The following is a 27,212-nucleotide window of genomic DNA, read 5'->3' as shown; positions in this document are numbered from 1 at the left end:
GTTTTGATTTAAAGGTCAGAAGCTATAGCTTACATGAAAGAAAAATCTGAAGCATGACACTTGTAAATTAAATAATTTTATGTATACTGATTTATTCATTAATGCGTAATATGTTTTTTTTTTTTTTTTTAAACAAATCATAAGCTCTAAAAGATTTTCAGAATTTGTACAACTCTTTTGCTTTAAACCATCTACAAATGTTAAATCTTAAAATAAAATGTTAGGGTTAACACTGCATCTTTCTGGGGGGAAAATGCAGCGATTGATATATAGTTTATTTATAGCTATTTTCAAAGCTTCAATGTACTGTCAAAAAAACCTTCATTATTGTTTATTTAATTCTAACAAATAAGTTATTGTTAAAAACTAACCAAAATTAAAAATATTTTGCTTATAATGTCTGCACAGGAGAGACTTTGGTGTTGTTTCCAAACAAAAGGAAATATATCGGTATCGGGCAAAACGAGGTGAAAAATATCGGGATATCATATATCGGCAAAAATCCAATATCGTGCATCCCTACATAAAAGACAAAGAAAAAGAAAACTGCACACCTGACTTTAGTCAACATATGAAACTCATTAAACATAACATTCAATTCAGTGAACTAGGCCACAGCTGAGAAAGTGAGAGCATACGGAAAGAAAACCTGGGTGGCACTACTTCTGTTTTATTTATTAATCTATTTTTTTGTTCAGCCACAAACACAGAAATTCAGACTGATTATGGTGAACTACTAAATTTGAACTATTCCCAATTAAATTATAATTGTATAAATTTGATTTAATTTTATTCACAGTTTACCTAAAAGTTACACTTCAGTCCAAAATGTCATCATTTAATGACTATAATGTCACTCCAAAACCATACATTATGACTTATTTTCATTAATGGAACATCATAGAGTGAAAAACCTAGACATGAGGGCAAATAAGACTAAGACTATGACAGAGGTACAGTTTTTTTATTCCTGACATACAGGACTAACGTTGTTGTTTTTTAAATTATTTTTATTATTATGTATTTATTTGGAGTTTGACATTCCCTATGTCCATTATTTTATTTATTTATGCATTTATTTATTTATTTGGAAATTGACAGTCCCTATGTCAATTAATATAAAATATTTATTTATTTTAATTTTTTCAAAACAATCCTCCATTTAGAATAGTTCTCCTTTTGTGTTCCAAAGAAGAAAGTAAATCATAGGGGTTTGGAACAACATAAAATGCGAGTAAACAATGATAATAGTCTTTTTTGGCTGAAGTATCTCTTTAAATTGTCTATCAAATCTTTTCTCGATTAATGAAAAGAGAGTTAAATGTGTGTGTGAGATAGGACAGCGTGAAAGCGGATTAAGCCTGAGCACTGTGAGAGAGGAACAATAAAACATTGGGTTTGAGGAAAATTATCTTACTGGGCTCCACTAATTATATTTTATCAGTCTGAGAGTAGAAATTTGAGGGGAAACTCAATATAAACTGAATCCAACTGTAGACTGAGTTAAACTATAGCCTAAATAGTATGATTTTGTGGAGAGACACGCAGACTGGGCTCCAAGCTTTGAATGAACGAAGTCAAAGCTCAGGTCTTTGTCAGCTCTCTTTCTCTCTCACACACATTTTCCTCTGAGGCTCTGTTGATCTGAAGAGACACTCGGGTGATTAGGACTCTTTCAGATATGTGATTTTACCTGGTAAACATTTCCTGTGTCTGGACTACCTGGAGCATGTCAGAGCTTGAGTGACTACACATTAACACACACACACACACACACACACACACACACACACAGGCACACACACACAGACAGACACAGGCACAGACACAGGCACACACACGCACAGACATGCACGCACACGCACAGACACGCACGCACACAGGCACACACACACGCACAGACAGACACACACAGACAGACACACACAGGCGCACACACAGGCACACACACAGGCACACACAGAGGCACACACACAGGCACACACACAGGCACACCCAGAGGCACACACAGAGGCACACACAGAGGCACACACACAGGCACACACACAGGCACACCCAGAGGCACACACAGAGGCACACACAGAGGCACACACACAGGCACACACACAGGCACACCCAGAGGCACACACAGAGGCACACACAGAGGCACACACACAGGCACACACACAGGCACACCCAGAGGCACACACAGAGGCACACACAGAGGCACACACACAGGCACACACACAGGCACACCCAGAGGCACACACAGAGGCACACACAGAGGCACACACACAGGCACACACACAGGCACACCCAGAGGCACACACAGAGGCACACACAGAGGCACACACACAGGCACACACACAGGCACACCCAGAGGCACACACAGAGGCACACACAGAGGCACACACACAGGCACACACACAGGCACACCCAGAGGCACACACAGAGGCACACACAGAGGCACACACACAGGCACACACACAGGCACACCCAGAGGCACACACAGAGGCACACACAGAGGCACACACACAGGCACACACACAGGCACACCCAGAGGCACACACAGAGGCACACACAGAGGCACACACACAGGCACACACACAGGCACACCCAGAGGCACACACAGAGGCACACACAGAGGCACACACACAGGCACACACACAGGCACACCCAGAGGCACACACAGAGGCACACACAGAGGCACACACACAGGCACACACACAGGCACACCCAGAGGCACACACAGAGGCACACACAGAGGCACACACACAGGCACACACACAGGCACACCCAGAGGCACACACAGAGGCACACACAGAGGCACACACACAGGCACACACACAGGCACACCCAGAGGCACACACAGAGGCACACACAGAGGCACACACACAGGCACACACACAGGCACACCCAGAGGCACACACAGAGGCACACACAGAGGCACACACACAGGCACACACACAGGCACACCCAGAGGCACACACAGAGGCACACACAGAGGCACACACACAGGCACACACACAGGCACACCCAGAGGCACACACAGAGGCACACACAGAGGCACACACACAGGCACACACACAGGCACACCCAGAGGCACACACAGAGGCACACACAGAGGCACACACACAGGCACACACACAGGCACACCCAGAGGCACACACAGAGGCACACACAGAGGCACACACACAGGCACACACACAGGCACACCCAGAGGCACACACAGAGGCACACACAGAGGCACACACACAGGCACACACACAGGCACACCCAGAGGCACACACAGAGGCACACACAGAGGCACACACACAGGCACACACACAGGCACACCCAGAGGCACACACAGAGGCACACACAGAGGCACACACACAGGCACACACACAGGCACACCCAGAGGCACACACAGAGGCACACACAGAGGCACACACACAGGCACACACACAGGCACACCCAGAGGCACACACAGAGGCACACACAGAGGCACACACACAGGCACACACACAGGCACACCCAGAGGCACACACAGAGGCACACACAGAGGCACACACACAGGCACACACACAGGCACACCCAGAGGCACACACAGAGGCACACACAGAGGCACACACACAGGCACACACACAGGCACACCCAGAGGCACACACAGAGGCACACACAGAGGCACACACACAGGCACACACACAGGCACACCCAGAGGCACACACAGAGGCACACACAGAGGCACACACACAGGCACACACACAGGCACACCCAGAGGCACACACAGAGGCACACACAGAGGCACACACACAGGCACACACACAGGCACACCCAGAGGCACACACAGAGGCACACACAGAGGCACACACACAGGCACACACACAGGCACACCCAGAGGCACACACAGAGGCACACACAGAGGCACACACACAGGCACACACACAGGCACACCCAGAGGCACACACAGAGGCACACACAGAGGCACACACAGAGGCACACACACAGCAGTCAGTCAGCTCATCTGAGCAGCGCCATACTTTGATCAGACAGGAAACATACGTTTTTATCGTCATATAAATCCACCTGAGAACTACAAAAATGTACTAAGGAAAGAAAGACACAGAGACAGATATCATCAGCACTAACCTCTCTTTCTGTGGAGGTTTAGAGGGCTTCTCCAACTGCAGTTTTAGGGAGAAAGAACATTTTAGAGACGTCCAAACGATTTTGTTATCTGGGTTTATAGCGTTGAGGGTTGTGGTTTGAATTAAAGATGCCGATTCAAAATTAGGAGCAGAAAAAGAGTCACTTTATTACTGAGAACCATCTACAGCACAGAAAGCAGCGTTTCTGATCACTGCAAATGTGCTGAGCTCCATCAGAATATACCAGGATGACGCCAAATTCACCGAACGGCCAAAGTCCAGTAACAGCACAGAGGCAGATTCACTGAAACGTTCAGTCACAGTTCTGGAAAGCTGCATGTGTGAGCACAATGCCATATTGTTTTTCTTTAAAATATGAATTCGATAACATGACACTTTCCAGCAGACAACATTTGGAACATTTTGATCTTTTAAAGAAGAGTTCAATGTATCATATCTTCCACAGACCACCCAGAATATATATTAAAGCTGAACTAAAAAGCAGCTCATCCAGGAATCATTATGACAAAGATGTTACAACCATGATTCATTAACTTATGACCACCCACATTTACATATCAATCATGTATCAGTTAACTGGTGAGTCCTGATCAAGGACAATGAGCTCTATTTTGGTTAGTAAGATTAAACCAGTCCTAGCAGAGCTAACTTACATATATATATATATATATATATAGACATCTTAAAGGTACAGCAGCAAAAACTGTCTGTGTTTTGACTGACACAGGACGCGGGCTAGCGTCAAAGATGGTCGGGATAGTCACAAAGTTTTTAAGTGTTGCCAACTTAAACATTCAAGCGATTTTAATCAAGCACAAGAAGTTCACTGTCATTCATATTGTATCATTCGCTCACTGTCTGATGGGTTTCTATTTGTACGCACTAGAATCCGCCTTTCAGACAGGGTGCAAATGCTGAATTTGGTTATCTTTCACATCGTCTTGCGCTTGAAATGATCACACATACACACAATTATTTCAAAACAGCCATATTGCGGAGTGTCCTTCTAAACACAGTCATTATGTCTTATGTGAACACAAAAAGATGTGAAAAAACTGATGACAATGCAATGTTATTTTAGATTTGATTTCCGTAGTGTCTCCCCTGAATACTACTGTTAGACCGGTCCGAAAACCTTAAATCTGTGTTTATTTCATTTGTATATTTGATATATTGCTTGTAACCTGTTTATTTGTTCTCCTTTTATTTCTGACAGTTACTTGTTTTTAATAATGTTTAACTTTATATTAGTTAGACTGGTAGGTTTTGCGATGGTATTGAAATTAGAATCGAGAATTGTACAATTTCACTGGTATCTAAATTTTGGTGTTGTAAAAATCTTATTTATCAGAACTACATGGTTACATGAGTCAAAATCAACGGAAGCCGTTTATTATTTTTTAATAATTATTTGTATTTATTTATATTTTATTTTTAATTTTTTTTGTGGTGGGGCCGGTGACAATTTTGCAAAATCTGAACCACTGTCCCAACTGGGCCAGGAAAAAAAAAAAAAATCCCAGGGTTCAATCCATGAGATGAGCCCTGCTAACAATATAAAAGCAGACTTCAGCAAAAATAAAAGTGCATAAACATGTTAAATATGGCATCTTTAAAAACAGTGCATGTCTCTGTCTGTCTGTCTGTCTGTGTGTGTGTGTGTGTGTGTCTGTGTGTGTGTGTGTGTGTGTGTGTTTTTTTCTGGGTTAGAGTGAAGATGGTGGAGTATAAATTGATGTAGTCCCAAAACTGGAAAAAACGGTTCAGCTTCCCGACCTTGAACATAATCTCCAATCCACACGACTAGACGTCTCTCTGTCTACACACACAGTCGTCTTTCTCTCAACCACAGGGACTAACTTTCCTAACCAATAATAATTGGTCTTAACTACAAGCTAAACAAAACCATACTGCTTTTGTACCATATTTTAATGCAGGATCTCTGCATGTTTCAATGAAATTTAAGTTATTTTAAGACTTGCAAAGACTATAACACATGAAAAAAAAGAATTTTAGATAAAAAATTATTAATTAGAGATTTTAACCACCACAACAATACAAAACCCAACAAACAGACCTGTTTGCGCAACAGTTGAAATGGACAGTACAAAAGAACAAGCTCATTAGAGTCAGTGTCTTGCGAACTGGACAAAAGTGGTTGCTCTGTATGTTTGCCAATGCAAGAGAAAGACTTGTTGCCATTTAACTGACGCTTTTAACTTAATCCATTCAATTCAGGCTGCATGCACATAACTCATGCAAAATAGGATTTCATCTGCTGTAGACTGAGCAGCTGAGCAGGAAACACTGTCTCACGCTCACATTCCTCAGGATTGAATCGAAACAGTCGGCTGGGCGGCACATTATATAGAGATGCCCAGCATGAATCTTCACGGAAGCGATTGAACAGAAATCTCTCAAAGCAGTTCACCCACTGACTCGGTGTCTGCTGCACTAAAGCAGCTTGTTAAACTGGGGGGAAAAATCTAAATCTATATTTGTGCCTTGGTTTACAGAAAGATACACTAGTCTGCAAAAGTCTTAGGCCATTAGTATTTTCACCAAGAAAAAATGATTTTAAGCCAGTTGTTTCTATCTTTTGCTGTGGTGAGAAAGTAGGAAATATCAGTTTACATTTCTAAACATTTCTTTTTGTAATAATCCAGTGAGGTTTTTGTATGCACATGGAGTTTGACAACAGCCAGTGCTGCACACAGAGATCGGATCTCAGCATCATCCAGTCCGTCTGCGATTACATGAAGAAACAGAACAAACTGAGACAGACTAAATCCACTATAACTGCGTCTCCAAGACGCTTGAAGAAACCTTCCTGCAAAGCTACAGCGCTTGCTGTAAAGTGAGGATGCTTTCAAAAATAATGTCATGAATAGATTTTATTTATCAACTAACTTCTATACTAAACCAATTCACCCTTTGCGTTTAAAACCGCTTTTGCCCGAGGTGCACTTGTTCATTTTCAGGTAGCTTTGCAGGAAGGTTTCTTCAAGCATCTTGGAGACTTTGCCACATTTATTTTCTGTTTCTTCGTGTCATTCCAGACGGACTGGATGATGGTGAGATCAGATCTCTGTGTGCAGCACTGGCTGTTGTCAGACATACAAAAAACTCACTGGATTATTACAATTAATGGCCAAATGAATATTTGGAAACAAACATATTTCCCACTGACACACTACAGCAAAAGACTAATTTTAAATCAATTTAAGCCTAAAATTCTATTTGCCAATGAAGAAAGAAATCAAGATATATTCTCTGAAAACAAGTCTTATTATTTTATCCAATTTTGCCTCTCAAGTAAATGTATTTTTAAGAGTATTTATATATTTTTACTGGAAAAGCAAGACCAAAATACTGGTTATAAAAATGACTTCGCATTTGAACTTACACCCACCATGACTGAACCTATGAACACACTGAAAATCCATCTAGAAAAACAATAGCGAGCGAGACCGAGACAGAGAAAGTGCAATGGCTGTGTGTTAATTAACTGTTGAATATATTTGAGGGTGTGTGTGTGATGTGTGTACCTGTTTTTCTATTCTGGTGGGGACTTAAACCTGAATACACACAGACTCATGGGGACTCGTGTCACGGTGGGGACCTAAATTGATGTCCCCATGGGTACAAAAGCTTATAAATCACACATAATGAAGTTTTTTGAAAATCTAAAAATGCAGAAAGTCTCCTGTGAGGGGTAGGTTTAGGGGTAGGGTTGGTGTAGGACAATAGAATATACAGTCTGTACAGTAGAAAAACCATTACGCCTATGGAGAGTCCCCACAAGGATAGCAAACCAGACGTGTGTGTGTGTGTGTGCGTGTGATCAATGGCAGGCCTGCACTGACCTCACACCGCTCTGTGGTTACACTTGGCCTCTTTTTCCTCCTTTCTCTTTCTTTCTGTCTCTCTTCCATCTCTCCTGTTGCCATAGACGACGCCAGCAATTCAAACAATGTTTCTTTTCTTTGCTGAAACCTGACCGCTCTGGTCTCTGAGAGTGAGAAAGAGAATCTGTGCTGCGCGACAACATTCAAACAGCTTCCTGCCTGACTTCTGACTTCCTCTCCCATCCTCGTCTTGAGAGCAAGTACATTCTGTGAATACAATTCTCATCATTTACTCACCCTAATATTGTTCCAAACCTTTCATGTCCCACAAGAGTTTCATAGGTTTTATGAAAGTGTGATAAAAGTGTGACTCACGTTCTAAATCCAACACACCCGTCATGCGATAGCTTTGTGTGAGAAACGGGCTGAAATGTAATGTCATTATTTACTGATAATCTTCCTCTCCAGTGAGCGGTTAACTACTGTAACCGGATTGAGTCAATGAGCTGAACTCAAAAACAGATCAGATCATAACTACCACAGAGCCCCAAAAATCACAAATTATTGTCCCCCAGTATTTAATCTTAATGCTGCTTTGCTGCACTATTATGCGCCGCTCTCATTTTGTTACGATGACAAAAAGTTTAAAAAGTACTTTTTTTTTTTTAACATGGTCTGCTACTGTGCTCAACTTCAAAATGATCGAGTTGGACAGTCCAATAAAAGAAGGTGGGCTTTACTGTTCGCTGAAGCCCAGCATGAATTCAATCACGACGCTTCAGTTTTAAAGGTGAAACGGGGCAACGTAAGAAGTAGCTAAACATTTAATATTTGACAAGTGTATTACAATACAATACGACCGACAGTAATATCCAGTGAAGTCAACTACTCTCAAATCTCCTCTTGGAATGATCATAAAAATAGCATAAAAGTGCCTTTTTGATGCTTTACTTGATACAGTACCTGTTTGGGAGTTTGAAAACCCTTGCTCGTGGTCTACTTTCATTGTATGGAAAAGCAGCACGAACGTTCTCCTAAGGAACAGAGGAGTCGTGCGTTTAGAACGATACGAGGGTGAGCAAAGGGAGACCGAATGTTTAATGCTTGACCACTGTGCATGTTTTATGTGGTGTCCTGACATTTGTAATGTGGGTAAATTAATACTCATATATTGCACATCTGATTCACATTTACATTTCAACTCCAGTCCAGAGAAAGCCTGGAACGCTACACCAGTCTTTCCCTGTTATATCTTCATCTCTCCATTCAAAGTCAATAAATCAAGTGTAAGCATTAGTTCTGGCAGATCACGCTAGTCAAGCTCGCATCAGCTGACTCTCAGCTGATCCCCATCAACCTATAGGAATACGACACCTATCTAAGCATTCATATATAAGGTCCCTCAGCATTATCAGCAGTTTTCGCATTGCTCAATAGCTAATTACCCTCCTCCATCCCCAGCTCCTCCTCTGTCAGTCAGGAATCAGCCTTCTGATTCTCTTTTGAATCAGACTAATTCTAAATGTGTACATTACATTTTTGAACTTTAACGATATCTGAAATGCATTTATGTTGGTTCTGTTCTGTTTACCCTGGGGGGGGGGGGGGGGGGTATTGCTGCTCTCCCATGCATATCTCATATTGCATATCTCATCCATGATAGGTTGCCTGGATGCACAGGGAGTTCTTGCCCAGAACAGAACCATACCGCCAATCCAAACTGTATGCTAATTGTCAATCATCTTTGATGATAGTGGTCCTGACAGAATTACTGTTCAACTCGCAGTCGGCCAAACATTAAGATACAACAAAGTGTCTCACACACACACAAGCTGTGTGAAGTAAAGCTAACTCAAATCCTGCTCCAGGACACACACTAACACTCTTGCGTGAGAGAAGTACTGTATGCATGTACTGTATATCAGCCCACAACTATAGAGGCAGTACACATACATGCATACAAACAGTAAAAGAAAAAAAATTAATGGTTAAAAAAATCTAATTGAGTGCTGTTTATTACTGAAATAATGAGCCAGGCATCAAACACTCAAAACAGACACTTCACTGAAATTTCCCACTAGTCACGTACAAAATTGTATCTGAAATATTGTGTACAGTATTTATCCATTTATTTATTTCTGTTATGGCGTAAACTGTGTAAATATTGTCCTTAACTTACAATATGCTAATCATCAAACAAAAGAACCTCAAACTAAATATTAAATAATCAACATTGTTTTCTACTTATCTTATATGAGGTCATGAGTTTTTTTTTCCAATCCTGTTTGGGTTAGATGCCGAAATCCCTGATGATTATGGTTTGGTAATTTATGAATTTATATTAAATTCAAAATGTCAAAATTATGACATTTTTGTATGATTTGTATAGTTGAATATTGTCAAGATCTCAGTGAAGGAAGATTGGATACAGACATCTGATGTGTTTAAAGTAATGAATCAGAAATGGCAACTTTTCTTCCCTATTGAGATATATATTCAAGTGAAACAGCTTCTTGGGACTTGATTTTGTCCACTGGGAATTGATTGGATTGTTTGTTAAATTACAGGTTGCAGGAGGGGAAGGATTGAAACTTTTTGGGATGGGGAAGGGGAAGATTAATGTTTTTGATTAAAGAATAAAACAGACCATGATAAAATAATAATAAATAAATAATGATAATAATACTGACATGCAATTATATAATATTGACCAATCAATTATAGTAAAAAGTGCAATATTCCATAAAAAAATAAGGATTGCCCATTTTGATTTCATGATGACTTTAACACTAGACAATGTAAACTCTAGATTCTTTTTTTTTTTTGGACACAAAAGTCACAAGTGTATGCCATTCATGGAAAGTGCCAATTAGCAGCACAGTAATAATTAACATCACTAAACACCAGCAGTGCACTTCTACACCTTCAACTCAACACCACCTCACACACACCTGACAATTTACAACATATCAGATTTAGAGATTTGAGACAACAAGCGCAGTATTAATATTTGCTATATTCTTTCTGACCAATTGAAACCACCCGATTTCATGCTGTTTAGTGTTTGACTGATTGTCAGCACACGTCATGAATGTGACAAAGAAAAGCAGCACTGATCCAGACCAATTTCTATATACTTTATATACACTTTATAATCACTCAATAATTAACCGTTTCACCTTATGTGTGTGAATAGGACATCAGTTTCAGAGACACATGTCAGAAAGATCTCAAATTCTCCACACACTGGAGACCGAATCAACCCAGCAGTATAAAGAACAGCTGATATTTTTAGGGCCCTATGAAATCAGTTTTATCTTGAACCCAAACGCATTTCCCCCCCCCCCAAAAAAAAAATTCCATGTTTAACCATTTACCAATTTATTACAATTTTAACAATAAAATTGTCCTGTGAAATGCATTTTATTTTTTTCCAAAAATCTGTGTTGTCTGTTTTAATTCTTCTGCATTCTGTGTTTTATGATTAAATAATTTATTTTCAAAAATGATGGTAATCAAATAAATGCATAAAATGTAACAATTCCTTTAATTTCTTTGGCAAACAAAATGTCGAACAACAGAGGTTTAATGTTTCAATTAAAACACAGACAAGCAATGACTCATATACTGCAGTACAATATTCATAGACGCTAGTCCATAAAGTGATTTATTTCATTTATTCATCCCAATTTTCCAAATTCTGTGACATTTTCTGTATAACGTGGATTTTCATTTATATAACTGTGATTTTTTCCTTGTTTTTCCCATCGTGAACATCATACTCTATGTGATAATCGTAGAAGTGAACTGCTATTGATGATGTAAGATTTGAATATGTGCATTATATAGCATAATGCATTTCTACAGCTGCTCAACTCTGGATAAACTGCCTTCGGAGAACAGTGTGTTTCACCTCCCGCGCAATACAGCAGCTGGAAACTCTGGGTCATATGATGTTGCTAAAAAGAACATTATTTTGTGTATTTGGTGTAATGAGATGTGTTTATGCGGTTTAAAGTAAAAAAAAAACACATTATTTTCCACATCCTGTACATTATTGTTTCTCCTCTATGCCCCGCCTTTCTGAAACGCGTCGATTTTTACAAAGCTCATCGGTCTGAAAAGCGAGGTGTGCTGTGATTGGCCGAATACCTCAAGCGTGTGACGGAAATGTTACGCCACCTCACCATACTGTTGATGCCCTGTCCGGCCGGTGCGACGAGACAAAAACATTAAAACCCATTATAAACGAGGCATTTGTTGCATCCAGTGGGCACATAATTACGGATTATAATGACTTATACTGTCTTTTTACGCGTTGCGTTACATCGGGCCGCGTAAACATAAAATATCATCCTCCTTTGGAAGGCCAAACAAAGTAGTTTCTCTTTCACAACGAAGCACACAGCGCCTTCACGACATGGCGGCAACAACAATACTACAGCGAGAATAAAAGTTACGCCTTCTTTCTTTGCGTGAACATTTGGGCGGCGTTAAGCAAATCTTCCCACATAGTGAGGTAGACACGTGGGGGTGAGTTAGAACGAGATGTTTTAGGTAGGTGTGGTTAAATCTTAACTTTTATAAAGAATATCTCTTTTTGATTTGAGACTTTAGTCTTGCTCAACTTTACAGATCTTCTTTATGCACCAAGAGCTTGTAACACTCCAAAGAGAAAGGACAAATTGAAATCGAATCATATGACCCCTTTAACAAGGAATCGAAACAAGTGTAAAAAGTCTTATTTTGACTCTCTAACAATGAACTTTCAGGCGACGCATTTCTGCAGTGCCACCAGACAAGCTCCACCTCTTTATTTTCATCCTGGGGTTATGACTTGGTTACAAACAACTGACCCTTACAGACCCTTGACCTCTCTGAGCACAGGAGGAAATGACTCAAAGAAGAAGACCGCTGCACAATATACAGTCAACCAGTTTTCTTCAAAACTATTTCAGAGAGCGAGCGAGATTCCTCAGGTGATGGCTGATGCGTGTAACAGAAACACGAGTATTCCCGTGTTAGCGCCACACCCGTGTGTTTGTTCAGACTTTTGTGTAGCTTTGAGGAGAGGCTGCTGAACTTCCTGCAATGAACGGTGAGAGGTGGGGCGCACGGCAGGTGCACTTCATAATCACACGTGACACACACACACACACACACACACACACACACACACACGCTACAACGCCCCATCCGGGACACGACAGCACACACATGCACTTTCAAACAGTAAACAGGAGGAACACACCTTGTGTCGCTAAATATAACTACAGACTTGTGTGAGGATGAAGGAAATATCCTGACTCGCTAAGAGAGACTAGTTCATTATCATTAGCACTTTTGTATCAACATTAGTCACTTGCTGAATTAATGTTACTTATGTAATTTATGAATTTGTTAAAATTGTCATTTATTATTAGTAGTATTAGTTTTTGCTGCACAACTTAAGTTTCCAACTGGAGGACATTAACATTAAAAAAAGACTTATTTCCATAGGTTTAGGGATCCGAGTCATATAAGGCTTTTTCACAAGACGAATGTTTAGTGTGACATTTCAGTGCAATAAACGTTTTACATTTGAATAGATGTCTGTTAATGTGTGTGTTCAGACAGACACAAACATGCATGCTATTGCAAGTTTTTTTTTACTAATCTCTTTTCTATAGCACTGCGAAGAAAGTTTGCCAGCCAATAAGAGTTGTGGTTTTGGTCACATGGTCAGCACTCTTATCTCTGCACTATTGTATTTGATAAACACATTTTTTCATGTTTATTTTTGTACAGCTCTTTTCAAAATACAGCATTGTTTTACGAAAAACTGCTCAAAAACAACGGTAGTGTGCACACATGCCGAATGCCGTAATCTGTGCTCACGATAATAGAGTGTTTGCATGCTCAACTGTGCATGAAACGGAGAGGAAAATTAAGTATACCCGAGTCCCGAGCCTTTAAGTTAAGGCTCTTTCAACTTGGATGTCCTGGGTAGTTTCTCGCTGGGCCAAGCAACCTCCCAGAACACCCTAGAAACTGCACAGCAACATTGTCTTCAGTGAACTTTAATTTTACATTGCGTACCACATTATTTTTGACACTTTTGCTGTTGTTTTATTCATTAACATGGATCCTATTGCTTTATTTTCATGCCGAAAATGTAAAAAAAAAAATGCATCAAGCATGCTAGTTTAGACCATTAAAACAGAATCAAGGGCAGAGGGGTTAAGAGATAAAACGCACACTTCAGCTGCCAGTGTGATTTGAACTATTAGACACACCAACAGAAATACCTGTCTTTCAGAGAGAACATGAGAACTCTACAAACACTGTACACTCATCTCAACCCTTTTAAAAATACACCAGGCCACCAACAAATGTTTAAAGTATCATCACATACAGCACTATCTGTGGTGTGAGTATTTGAGATGCCAGCAGCTACGAGTACATACTACGCGCCATTGACACTATGCGCTAAAATACCTCTGTGTCACTATCGCAGTGCCGTGTCATCGCCTGTTAACTAACTATGCGGTGCTGTCTGCTCTTTACTATGCCACAGGTATTAACATCTCAGCTGATCGGATCACAAGCGGTCAGCAGAGATAGAAAACTCTGTTGACACCTGCTAGTAACAAGAGTCTCACTTGTGAAGGTTATTGAATATTGAGAGGAGGATCTCTGATTTCACACTATTAACTAGTTGCTTATAAGCATGCATATTACTAGCATATTGGCTGTTTATTAGTACTTGTAAAGCACATATTAATGCCTTATTCTGCATGACCATACCTACTCCAAACCTAAACTTTGTTCACTTCCAGAATAATAATTTACTGATAATTTACTCAACCCATGTCATCCAAGATGTCTTTCTGTCTTCAGTCGCAAAGGAATTAAGGTTTTTGAGGAAACCATAATGGACTTCAATGGGGATCAACGGGTTAAAGGTCCAAATTGCAGTTTCAGTGCAGCTTCAAAGGGCTCTACACGATCCCAGGGAAGTCGTGGCCTAATTGTTAGAGAGTCGGACTCGTAACCCAAAAGGTTGCGGGTTCGAGTCTCGTACCGGCAGGAATTGTAGGTAAGGGAAGTGAATGTACAGCGCTCTCTCCCACCTTCAATACCACGACTGAGGTGCCCTTGAGCAAGGCACTGAACCCCCAACTGCTCCCCGGGCACCGCAGCATAAATGGCTGCCCACTGCTCCGGGTGTGTGTTCACTGCTGTATGTGTGCACTTTGGATGGGTTAAATGCAGAGCACTAATTCCGAGTATGGGTCACCATACTTGGCCACATGTCACGTCACGTCAGCCGAGGAATAAGGGTCTTATCTAGCAAAACAATCGGTCATTTTCTAAAAAAAAAATAAATAAATAAATTTACATACTTAACCACAAATGCACGTCTAAGTGCAATAGTTAGTTAAAACTAAAAATTGGTCCCCAAACTAAAGCGTGACAATAGGGGTTAAAATCAGTTGTGTATCTTTTTGTTGTCTACTGTATATTCTCTAGGTTGTCTATCAGTGTAGTGCAAGCAGTGTTTAGTACAAGCCGAGGGTGAAAAAGTTCACTTGTTACTAGGGATGTAACGATTAACCGCGAGCCGGTTGAAAACCGATTCAAATACGTGACGATTCAAATCGGTTGAGATGCTAAACAAATCGTGATTCATTTAGGGGTAGGAGTTTATATGAATGCATGTCTGAGGGGAACGTACGGTCTTTTGAAAAGTTTAGATGGTATTTTTTCTTTCATCTTGCCTCTGTATAACGCATATTAAAGTTTATAAGCGCAGCGCTGCTTTGTTTACAGCGGAAACCAGGAAACGCTTTAAGCGCCACCTGCTGACAGAGAGTGAATCTGCGTCTCATTCAGCTCGTCTGCTGTTTCGGTTTCACACAGATTTTTTTTTATGCATAGTTTCACAAAACTGAAGTCAAATCATTCTGTTTTTGCTTCAAATTTAGAAATTATACAAATCTAATTTAGATTAAAAACTGCTCACGTTGCATGTGTGCAGCATCTTTGTTTGGATCATGACTAAAATGAAATGCATACTTTTAAATGGAAAGAGCACAGACAAAGCCTTAGTTTGTTTAGATGAAGATTTTTTTTTATTTGTGCCACTTATTTATTTGATTTGGGGCTTGTTTTTAAATTTCAATTTAGTTTTGTTATTTACATTTACATTCAATTAAAATGTTGTTATTTAGCAGATGCTTTTAACTAAAGCGACTAACAAATTAGGACAATAGAAGCAATCAAAACCAACAAAAGAGCAATAATATGCAAATGCTATATTAGTATATTATTATAGTGATATATTTCAATTTCACAAAGAAACTTGCAGCATTTTGTCCAAGCAATAATAAAAGGACAAATTTTACTTAAATCTAATTTTGTTAAAAAAAAATTGTGAATCGAATCGTGAATCAAAACGTGAATCGAATCGTGACGCGAGTGAATCGTTACATCCCTACTTGTTAGCCTTCCAAAAATGGGGCTTTTGTAACCTTAACATCCCAGTTGTTTGGTGTTTTACGAATGACATTCTTTACGATTAAGTCGGTGTACACAAACCATGACACGACATCGTCAGTGCAGAAGAATAGGGGGCAAAAAGCACCAAGAAGGATTGTGTCCAAATAACACATAACTACTAAAGTAAAGTGACAGCAAACTTCAATATTGACCCCGTTTCACAAAAACAGGTCACGGAAACTTCACAAAGGAACATCCATAAAAGAGTTGCAATTGCTTTAACTTTAATCATACGCACCAATACTAAAATGGCAAAAAATGTTGTGTCATGATCATAAAACCTGAACAGCAGGAGCTTCAGCATCTGCCCTGACCAGACAAATCACCTGACCTGAATATTCTCAAATCATCGTGGATAGTTTTGGAGAGAAGAGTGAGAAGCGGATTCCTTCCTCCAACATTTCTGAAACTGCTGTTAGATGTTTTGATAGACAACATTGAACTGAAGCCACATGCAGCCTGGACTGTTTAAAGTGCTTGTTTTAGGTACAACTGACAGCTGAGTAATGCAGCAGGACGCATTAGCGTTTACACTACAAATACATTGTGTTCACATACATTTGACTCAGTATACAAATTCTTACAGAAAACCTATTCAAAACTTTGTTCTGCCCAGTTCTAGGCTCCAGACGAAGCCTTCCATGACAGACCAGTAGATGAGATTAAAATAACGGACATAAACACACAGTTAATCATTAGTAATTCCTGGGATATTTCACTTAATCCTATCAGCTCTTTGTACATATTTGCCAGAGGCATAACAAGTGGCAATAATACCGTTTGACCGGCATAGCAACAGTAACTAAGTGGGCAGGGCTAATGAACTGCCAATCCCAGATAACTTATGAATTATTGTGACTACCTTTGTGGGCAGAACTTAAATTGATATTGTCAACATTAAGAAACCTGGCTCAGCCTAATGCATGACAGTGTTAGCTATGTTTGTGTTTATTTACTGAACATCCAATCACAACAGAGGTATTTACATATGGAATTCTTAAAGGTAGAGCAAAAACCGCCTTGTTAAATCGAAGTCAGAAGGTGGAAACTAAGTTTCAAAAGTAAAGTACGACTGTTGAAACCTTGACTCACATTGTAGGTGGAAACAATAAAATGCTAAAAAGGTGCAGAATGTGGCCTTTTATAAGACCACAATGACTTCAGTAGCTACAGAGACATCTGACAGAAGACAGTGATCAAGGGAGTTATTCTACTCTGTCTACACGGTCTATTGAACAAAGGGTCTCTCTCTCTCTCACACTCGGTCTCCCTGTCTCTCTTCCTCTACAGCACAGGCTCAGGTTACCGTGAGACCCTGTCCTGCCTCCTACCCTGCTGGAGCACAAGACTTCCTCGACTGAGGCTGGATTGAAACAAAACTCAAGTTGCCAGACTATTGCTAGTGCACCCGGACTCCTGAAAACTGCATGAGTTCAGCCAGTCAGACTGGAGCATGCGATTGTCAGAATGCTCTTGCCATGTTTGTGTGCATTAAGCATCAATCTGTCTGTAAACTTAAAACATACACTGTAAAAAAAAAATCCGTAAAATTTACGGTAAAAACACGGCAGCTGTAGTTGCCGGAATTTTACCGTATAAAATACGGTAGCAACGTTTTATAATTCCGTAATTTCATTAACTGATAGAATGTTAATATACCAACCTATTGAAGTACTGAAATCTGTTTTGTATCTTTGTAATACACTGATAACCACCAAATGCAGGAGGTGATGAGAAAGTCACATGATGAACCAAAGCCCATCACAAGCAGCTTTTAAATACTAACATATATAGAAGGGGCACCGTGTCATTCACACAAACACTAAACACCATCACGGTAACACACATGAAACTGAGATAATGCAATAAACATTCATTTAACAACATTAGGTGTAACACACAACCCTAATATACAAAACTGATAAGAACAAACTAAGAAGAAACATAGTTATTTCAACAACAACAACATAAAATTTGAAATGTAACGCAGGGAATTCTGGGAATGTCAATTTACGGTTATTCACTGTAAATTATACGGTATTTTTCACTTCCAAAAACGGTATACTACCGTAAAATTTATGTCCAATACATGTAATGTCCAATACAGTTTTTCACCGTATATAGTAGGGGAATTTACCGTTAACCATTTAACAGGTTTTTACTGTAGCATTTTCACAGTCTTTTACCGTTAAATTCACGGCCATTTTTTACAGTGTACAGTATAAGGCTGCAAATGTGTCCTAACCACGTTCCACCACATTTTACTTTTTTTTTTTTTCCTTCTGGATTCTGAAAATTACTGTTTAGGACACAATGTGAGGCTGACAAGATGCATATTCATTATACACCACAAAAAACACAGTCCACACACTTTAGCACTATTAAAACTAAACTTGTCAAACCTTAGAAGCAGCGATTCTATGATTTCACTCCAGATTATAAACTTTCTATCAGCAGATAAATCACAGTTGTGGGAAGCTCCAAAAATCCTTGTGGTGTAATTTCAATATTTTTAAAGGAAGCCATAAAAGATCCATCCCAGCTGAGGACACAGTTAATGACTAAATCTGAGGGCGGGGATTGTGAAATATCATCTCCAAAAAATAACTGAACTTTTAGAGCAGTGCACAGACCACTGACCAGACCGTCTGCAGTGTGTGTTGATGTTGGCTACAGTGGCTCACAGGACCGTGTGAACTGCCACGATAATGTCTGATTGCTCTGTGTAAATCTGTGTTAAAGGGATAATTCATCCAAAAAAGAAAATTCTGTCATCATTTACTCACTCTCATGCTGTTCCAAACCGTAAGATGATCTTCAGAACACAAATTAAGTTTTTTTTGTTAATGAAAACTGTGATTAACCTTGTAACCAAAACTTTCACATTTCAAAAGGTTCACATAGAGATCCATATGAATCTTTTATTGGAAAAGACATTGATTTGTTATGATATTCATATAGATGGGCAGATTTAATTTATGCTTTTACACGATGATATCCGCTTCATCAACCCTAGAGCTGCTCTGTGCTGGTTGCTGAGGAAATACATCAACTTAGTGCTGTGGATTGCCGGATCGGCTTTCACCGTGGACGAAGCGGAGTCCAGCCAGGAGTCGTCACATGTGGTTGCCGCTCGTTCGTTGAATCCGCCGGCCGCGCCGTTCTCAAGCCCACCGCCTCTGCTCACGCTAGGCCGCCGTGTGTTTCGTTGTGAAAGCGAAACTACTTTGTTTGGTCTTTCAAAAGAGGACACGACTAGAAATCAGTGGTTAAGATGTATTTACAACACTGTTCTAGAACAGTTCAACCCAAATATTCAGATGTGTGCAGCACATTTTATGGAGGACTGTTTCCTGATCCTGGTAGAGTAGACTACAATGCCGTCTGTTCTGACTCACAGACTGTAAGTACGTTTTCATTTAAAGGATTTCCCACTGATGATTCAAACGCGAGTTCTGGGCAGTGTAGAGTAGCGCTTGTTGTTTGTCATTTCTCCGATCACAAATGCAGACATGGTTTTACGTTTACGCGGCGCAATGCAACGCAACGTGTATAAAGACAGTATAAGTCATTATAATCAGTAATTATGTCCCCACTGGATGCAACAAATGCCTAGTTTATAATGGGTTTTCAAGTTTTTGTCTCATCGCTCCGGCCGGACAGGGCATCACAGTATGGTAAGGGGCGTAACATTTCCGTCACACGCTTGAGGTATTCGGCCAATCATAATGCACTAGATAGCTGGCCAATCACAGCACACCTCACTTTTTAGACCGATGAGCTTTGTAACAATCGACGCGTTTCAGAAAGGTGGGGCATAGAGGAGAAACAATAATGTACAGTATGTGGAAAATAATGTGTTTTTCTTACTTTAAACTGCATAAACATTTCATTACACCAAATACACAAAATAATGTTTTTTTAGCAGTATCATATGACCCCTTTAAATTTATGTTAATTCAGCTACGAGGTCATGCTGTGACGTATCGATCTGCTGTTGGTCACACAGTTTCACGTGATACGAATTCGAAGGTCCCAAATCTTAAACCTTGTAATGCAGCGAAATGCGATACTTTTCACATGTTTCCAGTCTGACGCATTCACATATGTATGAATGGAAGTCAATGGAATGAAAACTGCAGTGTGACCGCGGCTTACGAGTCAAGCTCTCCCAAAACAAATCTATAAATCACTCATAGTTGATTTCTGCCCTATTTAATGACAACCATTACATACTACACTCAACTACGAATGCCAGTTACAACAGATGCCAACAACCATAGGATAAAATCTCTTTCACTAGGAACCAGACAGATCTCCCGTTTCCTGCTTCAAGTGTGCCAGAGATGCAGCTTTATCATGTTTCATTTCTACAACATCACCAAACCTGTTCATAAAAGACCAGTCATGTGGGAAGCGTTTGAATCCCCAGTTATGAACCCACATCCACATCAACAATGCAAACACTCTTTAGCTCAACATGTTAAGACCAAGATGAAACACAATGGTGGAAAAATACCTCCCTCAAGCCAGGACAAGACCTGTTTACAAAGTTACACACCTTCATTTCACAATCACAGAGAAATAAGAGATGAAAACAGACGGCAAAAAAAAAGAGTAAGTGTGAGGTGGGTCCTAAAAAGGTTCATCATTCATTAGTCATCCATCAAACAAATCCCTGACCCAGAGTATTAAACTAGCATGTTATACAGACATATAGACTTTAGTCAGGTTAGAAACTATATTGAATTTTATGCAGATGAAAACGAGGCTAAGGGATAGACTTACAGTCTTTACAATGACACGCACTGTATAAAGGTTATAGATCACATGCAATTTTCACAACTTTCGAAACTTCTGGAGTATTTGTCTACTGAAAGTCACATGTGAACAGTCGGTATGTTGTTAAACAACAGTATAATCCATTGAACCATTGTACTTCTATCTCTCATGTTCTCGTTTTCATTCAGAAATTAAATATGCCACCCTGACTAAAGGTCTATGGTGGGATCTTTGCCAATAAACTACGAAAAAAACCACACCCCCAGAACACCTTTGACACCGCATAACATGTTTAAAAAAATAAAATAAAAATAAAAAGGTAGACGCCACATTCAACGTCAACACATCCGCCATCTTGGAACAGTCAGTGTGTTGTCACTCACACTAAAAATCAAAGAGTTTTCCCAGATGCCTCAACACTGCGCAAAATCCAGAAGAAACTGGACATCCTTTCACAGGTGAGAATGTGTTGGTTTGTGTTTTAATATATATATTAACTCAATATTACAGAAAACCACAAGGCAACCACCCAGAACACCCTAGCAACTGCAGTGACAGAAACTACACCCTAGCATTGTGGAGGTGAATTTTGCACCAACAAGCAATTAAATATGCCACCCTGACTAAAGGTCTATGGTGGGATCTTTGCCAATAAACTACGAAAAAAACCACACCCCCAGAACACCTTTGACACCGCATAACATGTTTAAAAAAATAAAATAAAAATAAAAAGGTAGACGCCACATTCAACGTCAACACATCCGCCATCTTGGAACAGTCAGTGTGTTGTCACTCACACTAAAAATCAAAGAGTTTTCCCAGATGCCTCAACACTGCGCAAAATCCAGAAGAAACTGGACATCCTTTCACAGGTGAGAATGTGTTGGTTTGTGTTTTAATATATATATTAACTCCATATTACAGAAAACCACAAGGCAACCACCCAGAACACCCTAGCAACTGCAGTGACAGAAACTACACCCTAGCATTGTGGAGGTGAATTTTGCACAAACAAGCAGCACCACATTTTTTCCAATGAACAGTTTTGATTATTATCTCATGGAGCATGTAGGCTACACATGAAAAGAGAGAGAGAGAGAGAGAGAGATCAAAATGAAGATTGCACACAAGGAAAGGTGATTATCGCTAATGCTCTGTACAGCACACCTGTTTTGAGTGCAGGAGTCTGCAGTGCCGTTCAGATAAGAGGCAGAACTTCCCAGATGCTGGAATGCCCCGGGAACGGGCCACTGCTGGTATTTTGGCAACTTGCTGCCATCTTTGCAGGGCTCTGTTTATTTCTTATTTCTAACAGCCCAATGGAAACAGAAAACCATGTGCAGATCATTACCAGCTAAGGTGTGAAAGACATTCCTGAGCTGAGGAATGCATGAGATGGAAATTATTAACTTAAAATAGATTAAAAGACATTAAGCATCTCAAGGCCTGATCAGCCGCGTGGCAAAGTAGATCAGGACCATATGCCGTGGCTGTCTGCCATAGGACGGGGCCAGAGTCTAGTGGTGTCTGATCACTGCGATTCGGGGACAAAATATTGAGCACTGAATGACAAATTAAATATGATGAGTGAAAAATATTAAGCACATTTTTCCCTTGAAGGACATATTTCGAAGAATGTTGGTAACCAAAAAAGCTTTCATTAAATAATCGCAAAATAAAAAAGTTTATTCCCATATCATAATTTTATTCCATGTTTTAGACTTAGATATGACCCTCACGTGTTCTTCACAGGCTTTGTAAGATTCACCCATAGGCCTTTTTAACTGAAGGCTGCTCTGAGGAGCACTGTCCTATCAGCTTTGCTTGTAAAACACAGATCTATGCCAGCATACTTTTCTGTTCTATTTACTATCCGCATTTCAGGTCAGCGCTCTGTCCCTCACTGAATCACAATGTCAACAATATTTCTAAAAATGTTACCCCTTTTCAACCCCCAAACAAATGTTCTGCAATGAGCCTCTCTCTGTTGCCCAACTGTTGTGAGAGCTTTGACCCCGGGCCTCACAGAGAGCTGGAAATGTCCCCAAAACATCTCCTTTCCAGAGACTGCTCATAAACCTTAAATTGAGCGTTTTTCTAATAATCAAATTCAAAACAAAAGCAGATTTTGCATTCCAATGTGAAATGAGAATTTACAGCTAACTATCATGAAAATGCCATAATGGGAAAAAATAAGCTTCAAAATATGTAAAAAAATTAAAAAATGTATTTAATTGAATGTTATTTTGTCACCGTGATACTGCTTACCCGTATCGGCTCAGTGGAGAACCTGATTTTCCTTCTTGGAGGCTGTTCTTCATCCTCAGACAAACCAGGAACTTCCTCAAACTCCTCATACACCTCAGTTTCATCCTCATCCTCCTCAACCTGCAGGTCCTGAACCAGTTCCTTATCATCCACAAACGCTGCGTTCTCAAAACTATAAAACACCGGAGAAGTTTTCCCACATTCAGCTGGATCTTCCTGCTCGCTGTCCTCATCATTATCTTCATGACAGCTATTCCTCTTTTGTATGATCTCCTCCTCCTCCTCCTCCTCTTCATCCTCTTGATTTGGTTGCTCTTTCTTCAGCTCTGCTGAGAAGCACACATCCTTCTCCAGCCGTTTGTCCTCTGAATGGTTTTGAGGTGATAACACCTTCAGAGAGTCAGCAACATCTTCTATCGGTGCCTCAGATTTAAGTTCCCTTTGTAGCTTCACCTCTGTCATAGCATCCTCCAAAAACTCTTCATCACTCTCCTCGCTTTCTGAAGACTCGTTCTGGACCACTACCAGCTCGGCCCGGACCACTCCTGCACCAGTGGGGTCCAGACATTGTGGGGCCTGCTCACGAGAGATGTCCCTAGACGGACTGCGAATTATGTTGTTTTCACTTTTTGGTTCCTCGGGACTCAGAGGCCGTTTATATAGGCTACTTGCTGAAGATTTGACATCTTTCGCTGGAGTACTACTAAGTTGGGTTGGTTCATTTGTCATGGACTCTCTCACCGAGTCATTTCCTGATGACGGAGACGGCTTAAACGGGCTTTGAGCAGTGGGTGAACGAGGCTCGCCGGTGCTCCTGCTGGTCGGAGAGGTCGGGTTATATGAAATCGGACTGATGGACTTGAACGGAGGGCTGTGGGAGTCTGATTTAGGTGAGAAAGGTTTGGGTGACGTGTCAGAGTTTGGGGATGTGGGTTTGTGTGCTGGATCAGTACCAGGGGAGGTGGGTTTCTGGGGACTCCCTCGTAGAGGGGATGGCAGCGAGCGCTCAGTGGGGCTGCTCGGTTTCTCAGGACTTTCAGCAGAAGCTTGCACTGACTCGTCTTTGTCGCCATCCACAATGAAGTTCTCCAGCCGCCTTGAAATAGGCCCGGCGTTAAGTCTATTGACCAGTTTTGAGTCCTCAACATCCCTGCTTTCCTCTGGGGCACTCCCCACGGGTGACGTCGGGCTTTTGATGACACTACTGCTGCAGTTTTCAGAAGATCCAAAGGACCTCCGGGCCCCACGAATAGAAACTCTGCCGGGCACTGCGGCGGGCTGCTCTTTCATCCCTCTCTCAAAGAGTTTTCTGGTAACTGAAAACTTTTCCGCCAGGGTGACTTTATCGACCTCGACTTCCTCTCCCTTTGGAGTTCTGTCCGCGCTCTGCGGCTCTTGGTTGTTGGCGCTACTGGGGCCGGTTTTGTGAGTGCTGGACACTGGGGATACAGGAGAAGATGCGTCTGTTTTGTGAGCAGGTTCCTGACTCTCAGGCGCTTGCTGGCCGTCCATTTGCAGGAAGATGTTCTTTATTTTGTTGACCCGGTTGCCAAACGGCCTCCCTCTAGTGTCCTCCCGGGGGTCGCTGGCTCCATTAGCATAAGATTTGGCCTCGCTGTCGGATTTGGTGCCATCAAAAGAGCACTTAATGGCGTGGAAGTCCGACTTGTACGCATTTCTATGCGGGGACGCACTCCGCAGGGTGCGTTCACCCTTGCTCTCTGCTCTGATCATTTTCAATGACCTTCAAAATGCTCTAGGTTAAAACTGTGTTTTAGGTCCGTGGTCCTGTCTCCTCAATCGGACAATGGCACGACCCCTTCGGAGTCACTCTGATACATTGTATCGAATCCCCGCGCTCGTCTGAAGAGAAGAGAACAGAAACAATGTAACATTCTCAAGCGAAGCGGGCGATCGCCGTTTTAACGCGATCTGAAAGCACTAGCACGTAAAACGTTAACTTCGCCGTTCTTTTGTTAGCAGATCAAATCTGACTCATCCGCTTGATCAAAGAAACTTTATCAACTCGGATCAAAACTTTCCAGCAGTGATTTGCAGGCAGATCCCCTCGACTCAGAGCTCAATATCTGACGGCGTCTTTAAGATACTGTTCAACAATTCAAAACTAGATGAAATAATGTTCTTCAAATGATCAAGAACTACCGCGATCGGTGTTAAACCTGCCCACAAACCCACTAAAGCTGCTCCAGTGGGACTCGCCGCGGAACAATAGCTCAGCAACAAATGATCCAAATAAAGTTTCGGAAACCGAGTTACAAACAAGTAGCCTACAGCTTCTGCAACAATCAAGTCACCTCCTCCTCTCACCTCCGCGGGTATCTCACTGTCCACGGGCGCCGGTTCCTCTGCTCTGTGTGATTCAGATCCCCAACCATGTCATTTGTTTCACCGCCATGGGTCTCCGCCGAAGTGCTGTCCGATTCGTTCATTTGAGTCGGTTCAATGATTCGGTTTAAACGATTCACTGAGGGAAACCCTTTTAAGAGAGTGAACAAATAAACAGGCAACATTTGGCACTCTTTTCGAGCAGGTAGAGAAACGTATCTGGACCATTAAATCTAAAAAGGGTATCAGACAGAATGACAAAATCAAACTAGAACACATAAATAAGTAGGCAGTTTAGTTAATTATTTTATTTATTTTGTTTTGAGAATGAACATGAGACTTTTTATACCGTTTGGATTTTATATATGACCAAATTATTATTTAAAGAGCTACGGGAACTTCTGGGAACACTGTTGAGCGCGATAACTGATGAATCGTTTATTAGCTGGCTGAAACGAACAGTCCAAACGAATCGGTTCACCAAAAGAATCGAACTTCCCTACGCATCTCCAATGGCTCTCTTTCATATTGAACAACACACCCATTTCAGACCTGTCGCTCACGAGCACATTCCAGGGCTGCTATTAATCCCAGCCCCCTTCCTGACTCTGAATGTGCTACTATGGCGAAGGTGTGGCTCATGAATATTAATTAGGTCACGGTGACGTTACTAGGAACCCTGCTATTAATTAGACAAACCTTCGCAGTAGTATGGTTTATTTCGTTTCCAGACTGCACGGTTGATTCAGCCCAGGTAAGGATAAAATTAAATTAAATAAACCCTAACACATGAGTATGTTCTACCCCTCAGATGACAGAGATCACTGAGTTAAAAGAAACTATGGTTAAACAACAACAACAACAGCTTAATGAACTTTCTGAACGTTTTATGTCCTTGCAACAGCGTAATTCATCTTCTCGTAATGGCCCAGTAGTGTGTAGGCCACGCCAACAACCAGGCCATTTTGCCAGTACTTGTGCTAATGAGCACGTTGTTTCTCAGGTTCAGCACCACCAGCCCCATCATTAGCCTCGTCCCCCACAGACCTTGTGTCCTTCTGGTCAGCCGACGGAAAACTAGCACCCTCTGTTTTGCAGAGCCACAGAGCAGGAGGGGATACTATTGGCTCAAGTGCACCAAAGCCTGACTACGCCACCCTGCACACAATTTAGTAATAAAAAAGAAACAGAAGACAAAAAAGGTGCGAAATCAAACAGTGCACAAGGCAAATTCAAACTTAGGCTATTATAACCACTTTTTAAAAACGTCCTTTTAAATCTCCTCGTGTCCCGCGGC

At 41.0% G+C, this 27,212-nt stretch overlaps 1 protein-coding gene across 5 annotated transcripts in view; it reads right to left on the bottom strand.

Annotated features, from left to right (window-relative positions):
* LOC107588233 (neurabin-1-like) overlaps positions 1-26,007 on the bottom strand; it is a 48,586-nt gene extending 22,579 nt beyond the window's left edge. For 4 of the 5 annotated variants that reach the window (XM_016276263.1, XM_016276266.1, XM_016276267.1 and 1 more), the window contains exons 1-2: positions 25,898-26,007; positions 23,570-25,432 (exon numbers count right to left, since the gene is read on the bottom strand). In XM_016276263.1, coding sequence (XP_016131749.1) covers positions 23,570-25,303 — 1,734 coding nt within the window. In that variant the 5' untranslated portion in view covers positions 25,304-25,432; positions 25,898-26,007. Of the gene's footprint in view, positions 1-23,569; positions 25,433-25,884 lie in introns of all 5 variants that reach the window. The other variant, XM_016276264.1, reaches the window with a different exon arrangement.
* Positions 26,008-27,212: the final 1,205 nt, after the last annotated feature.

This window comes from Sinocyclocheilus grahami, unplaced genomic scaffold (assembly GCF_001515645.1).
Source record: "Sinocyclocheilus grahami isolate Dianchi unplaced genomic scaffold, SAMN03320097.WGS_v1.1 scaffold100.1, whole genome shotgun sequence".
NCBI lineage: Eukaryota > Metazoa > Chordata > Actinopteri > Cypriniformes > Cyprinidae > Sinocyclocheilus > Sinocyclocheilus grahami.
Note: the sequence above shows the minus strand (reverse complement) of the source record. Positions and strands in the feature narration are given on the sequence as shown.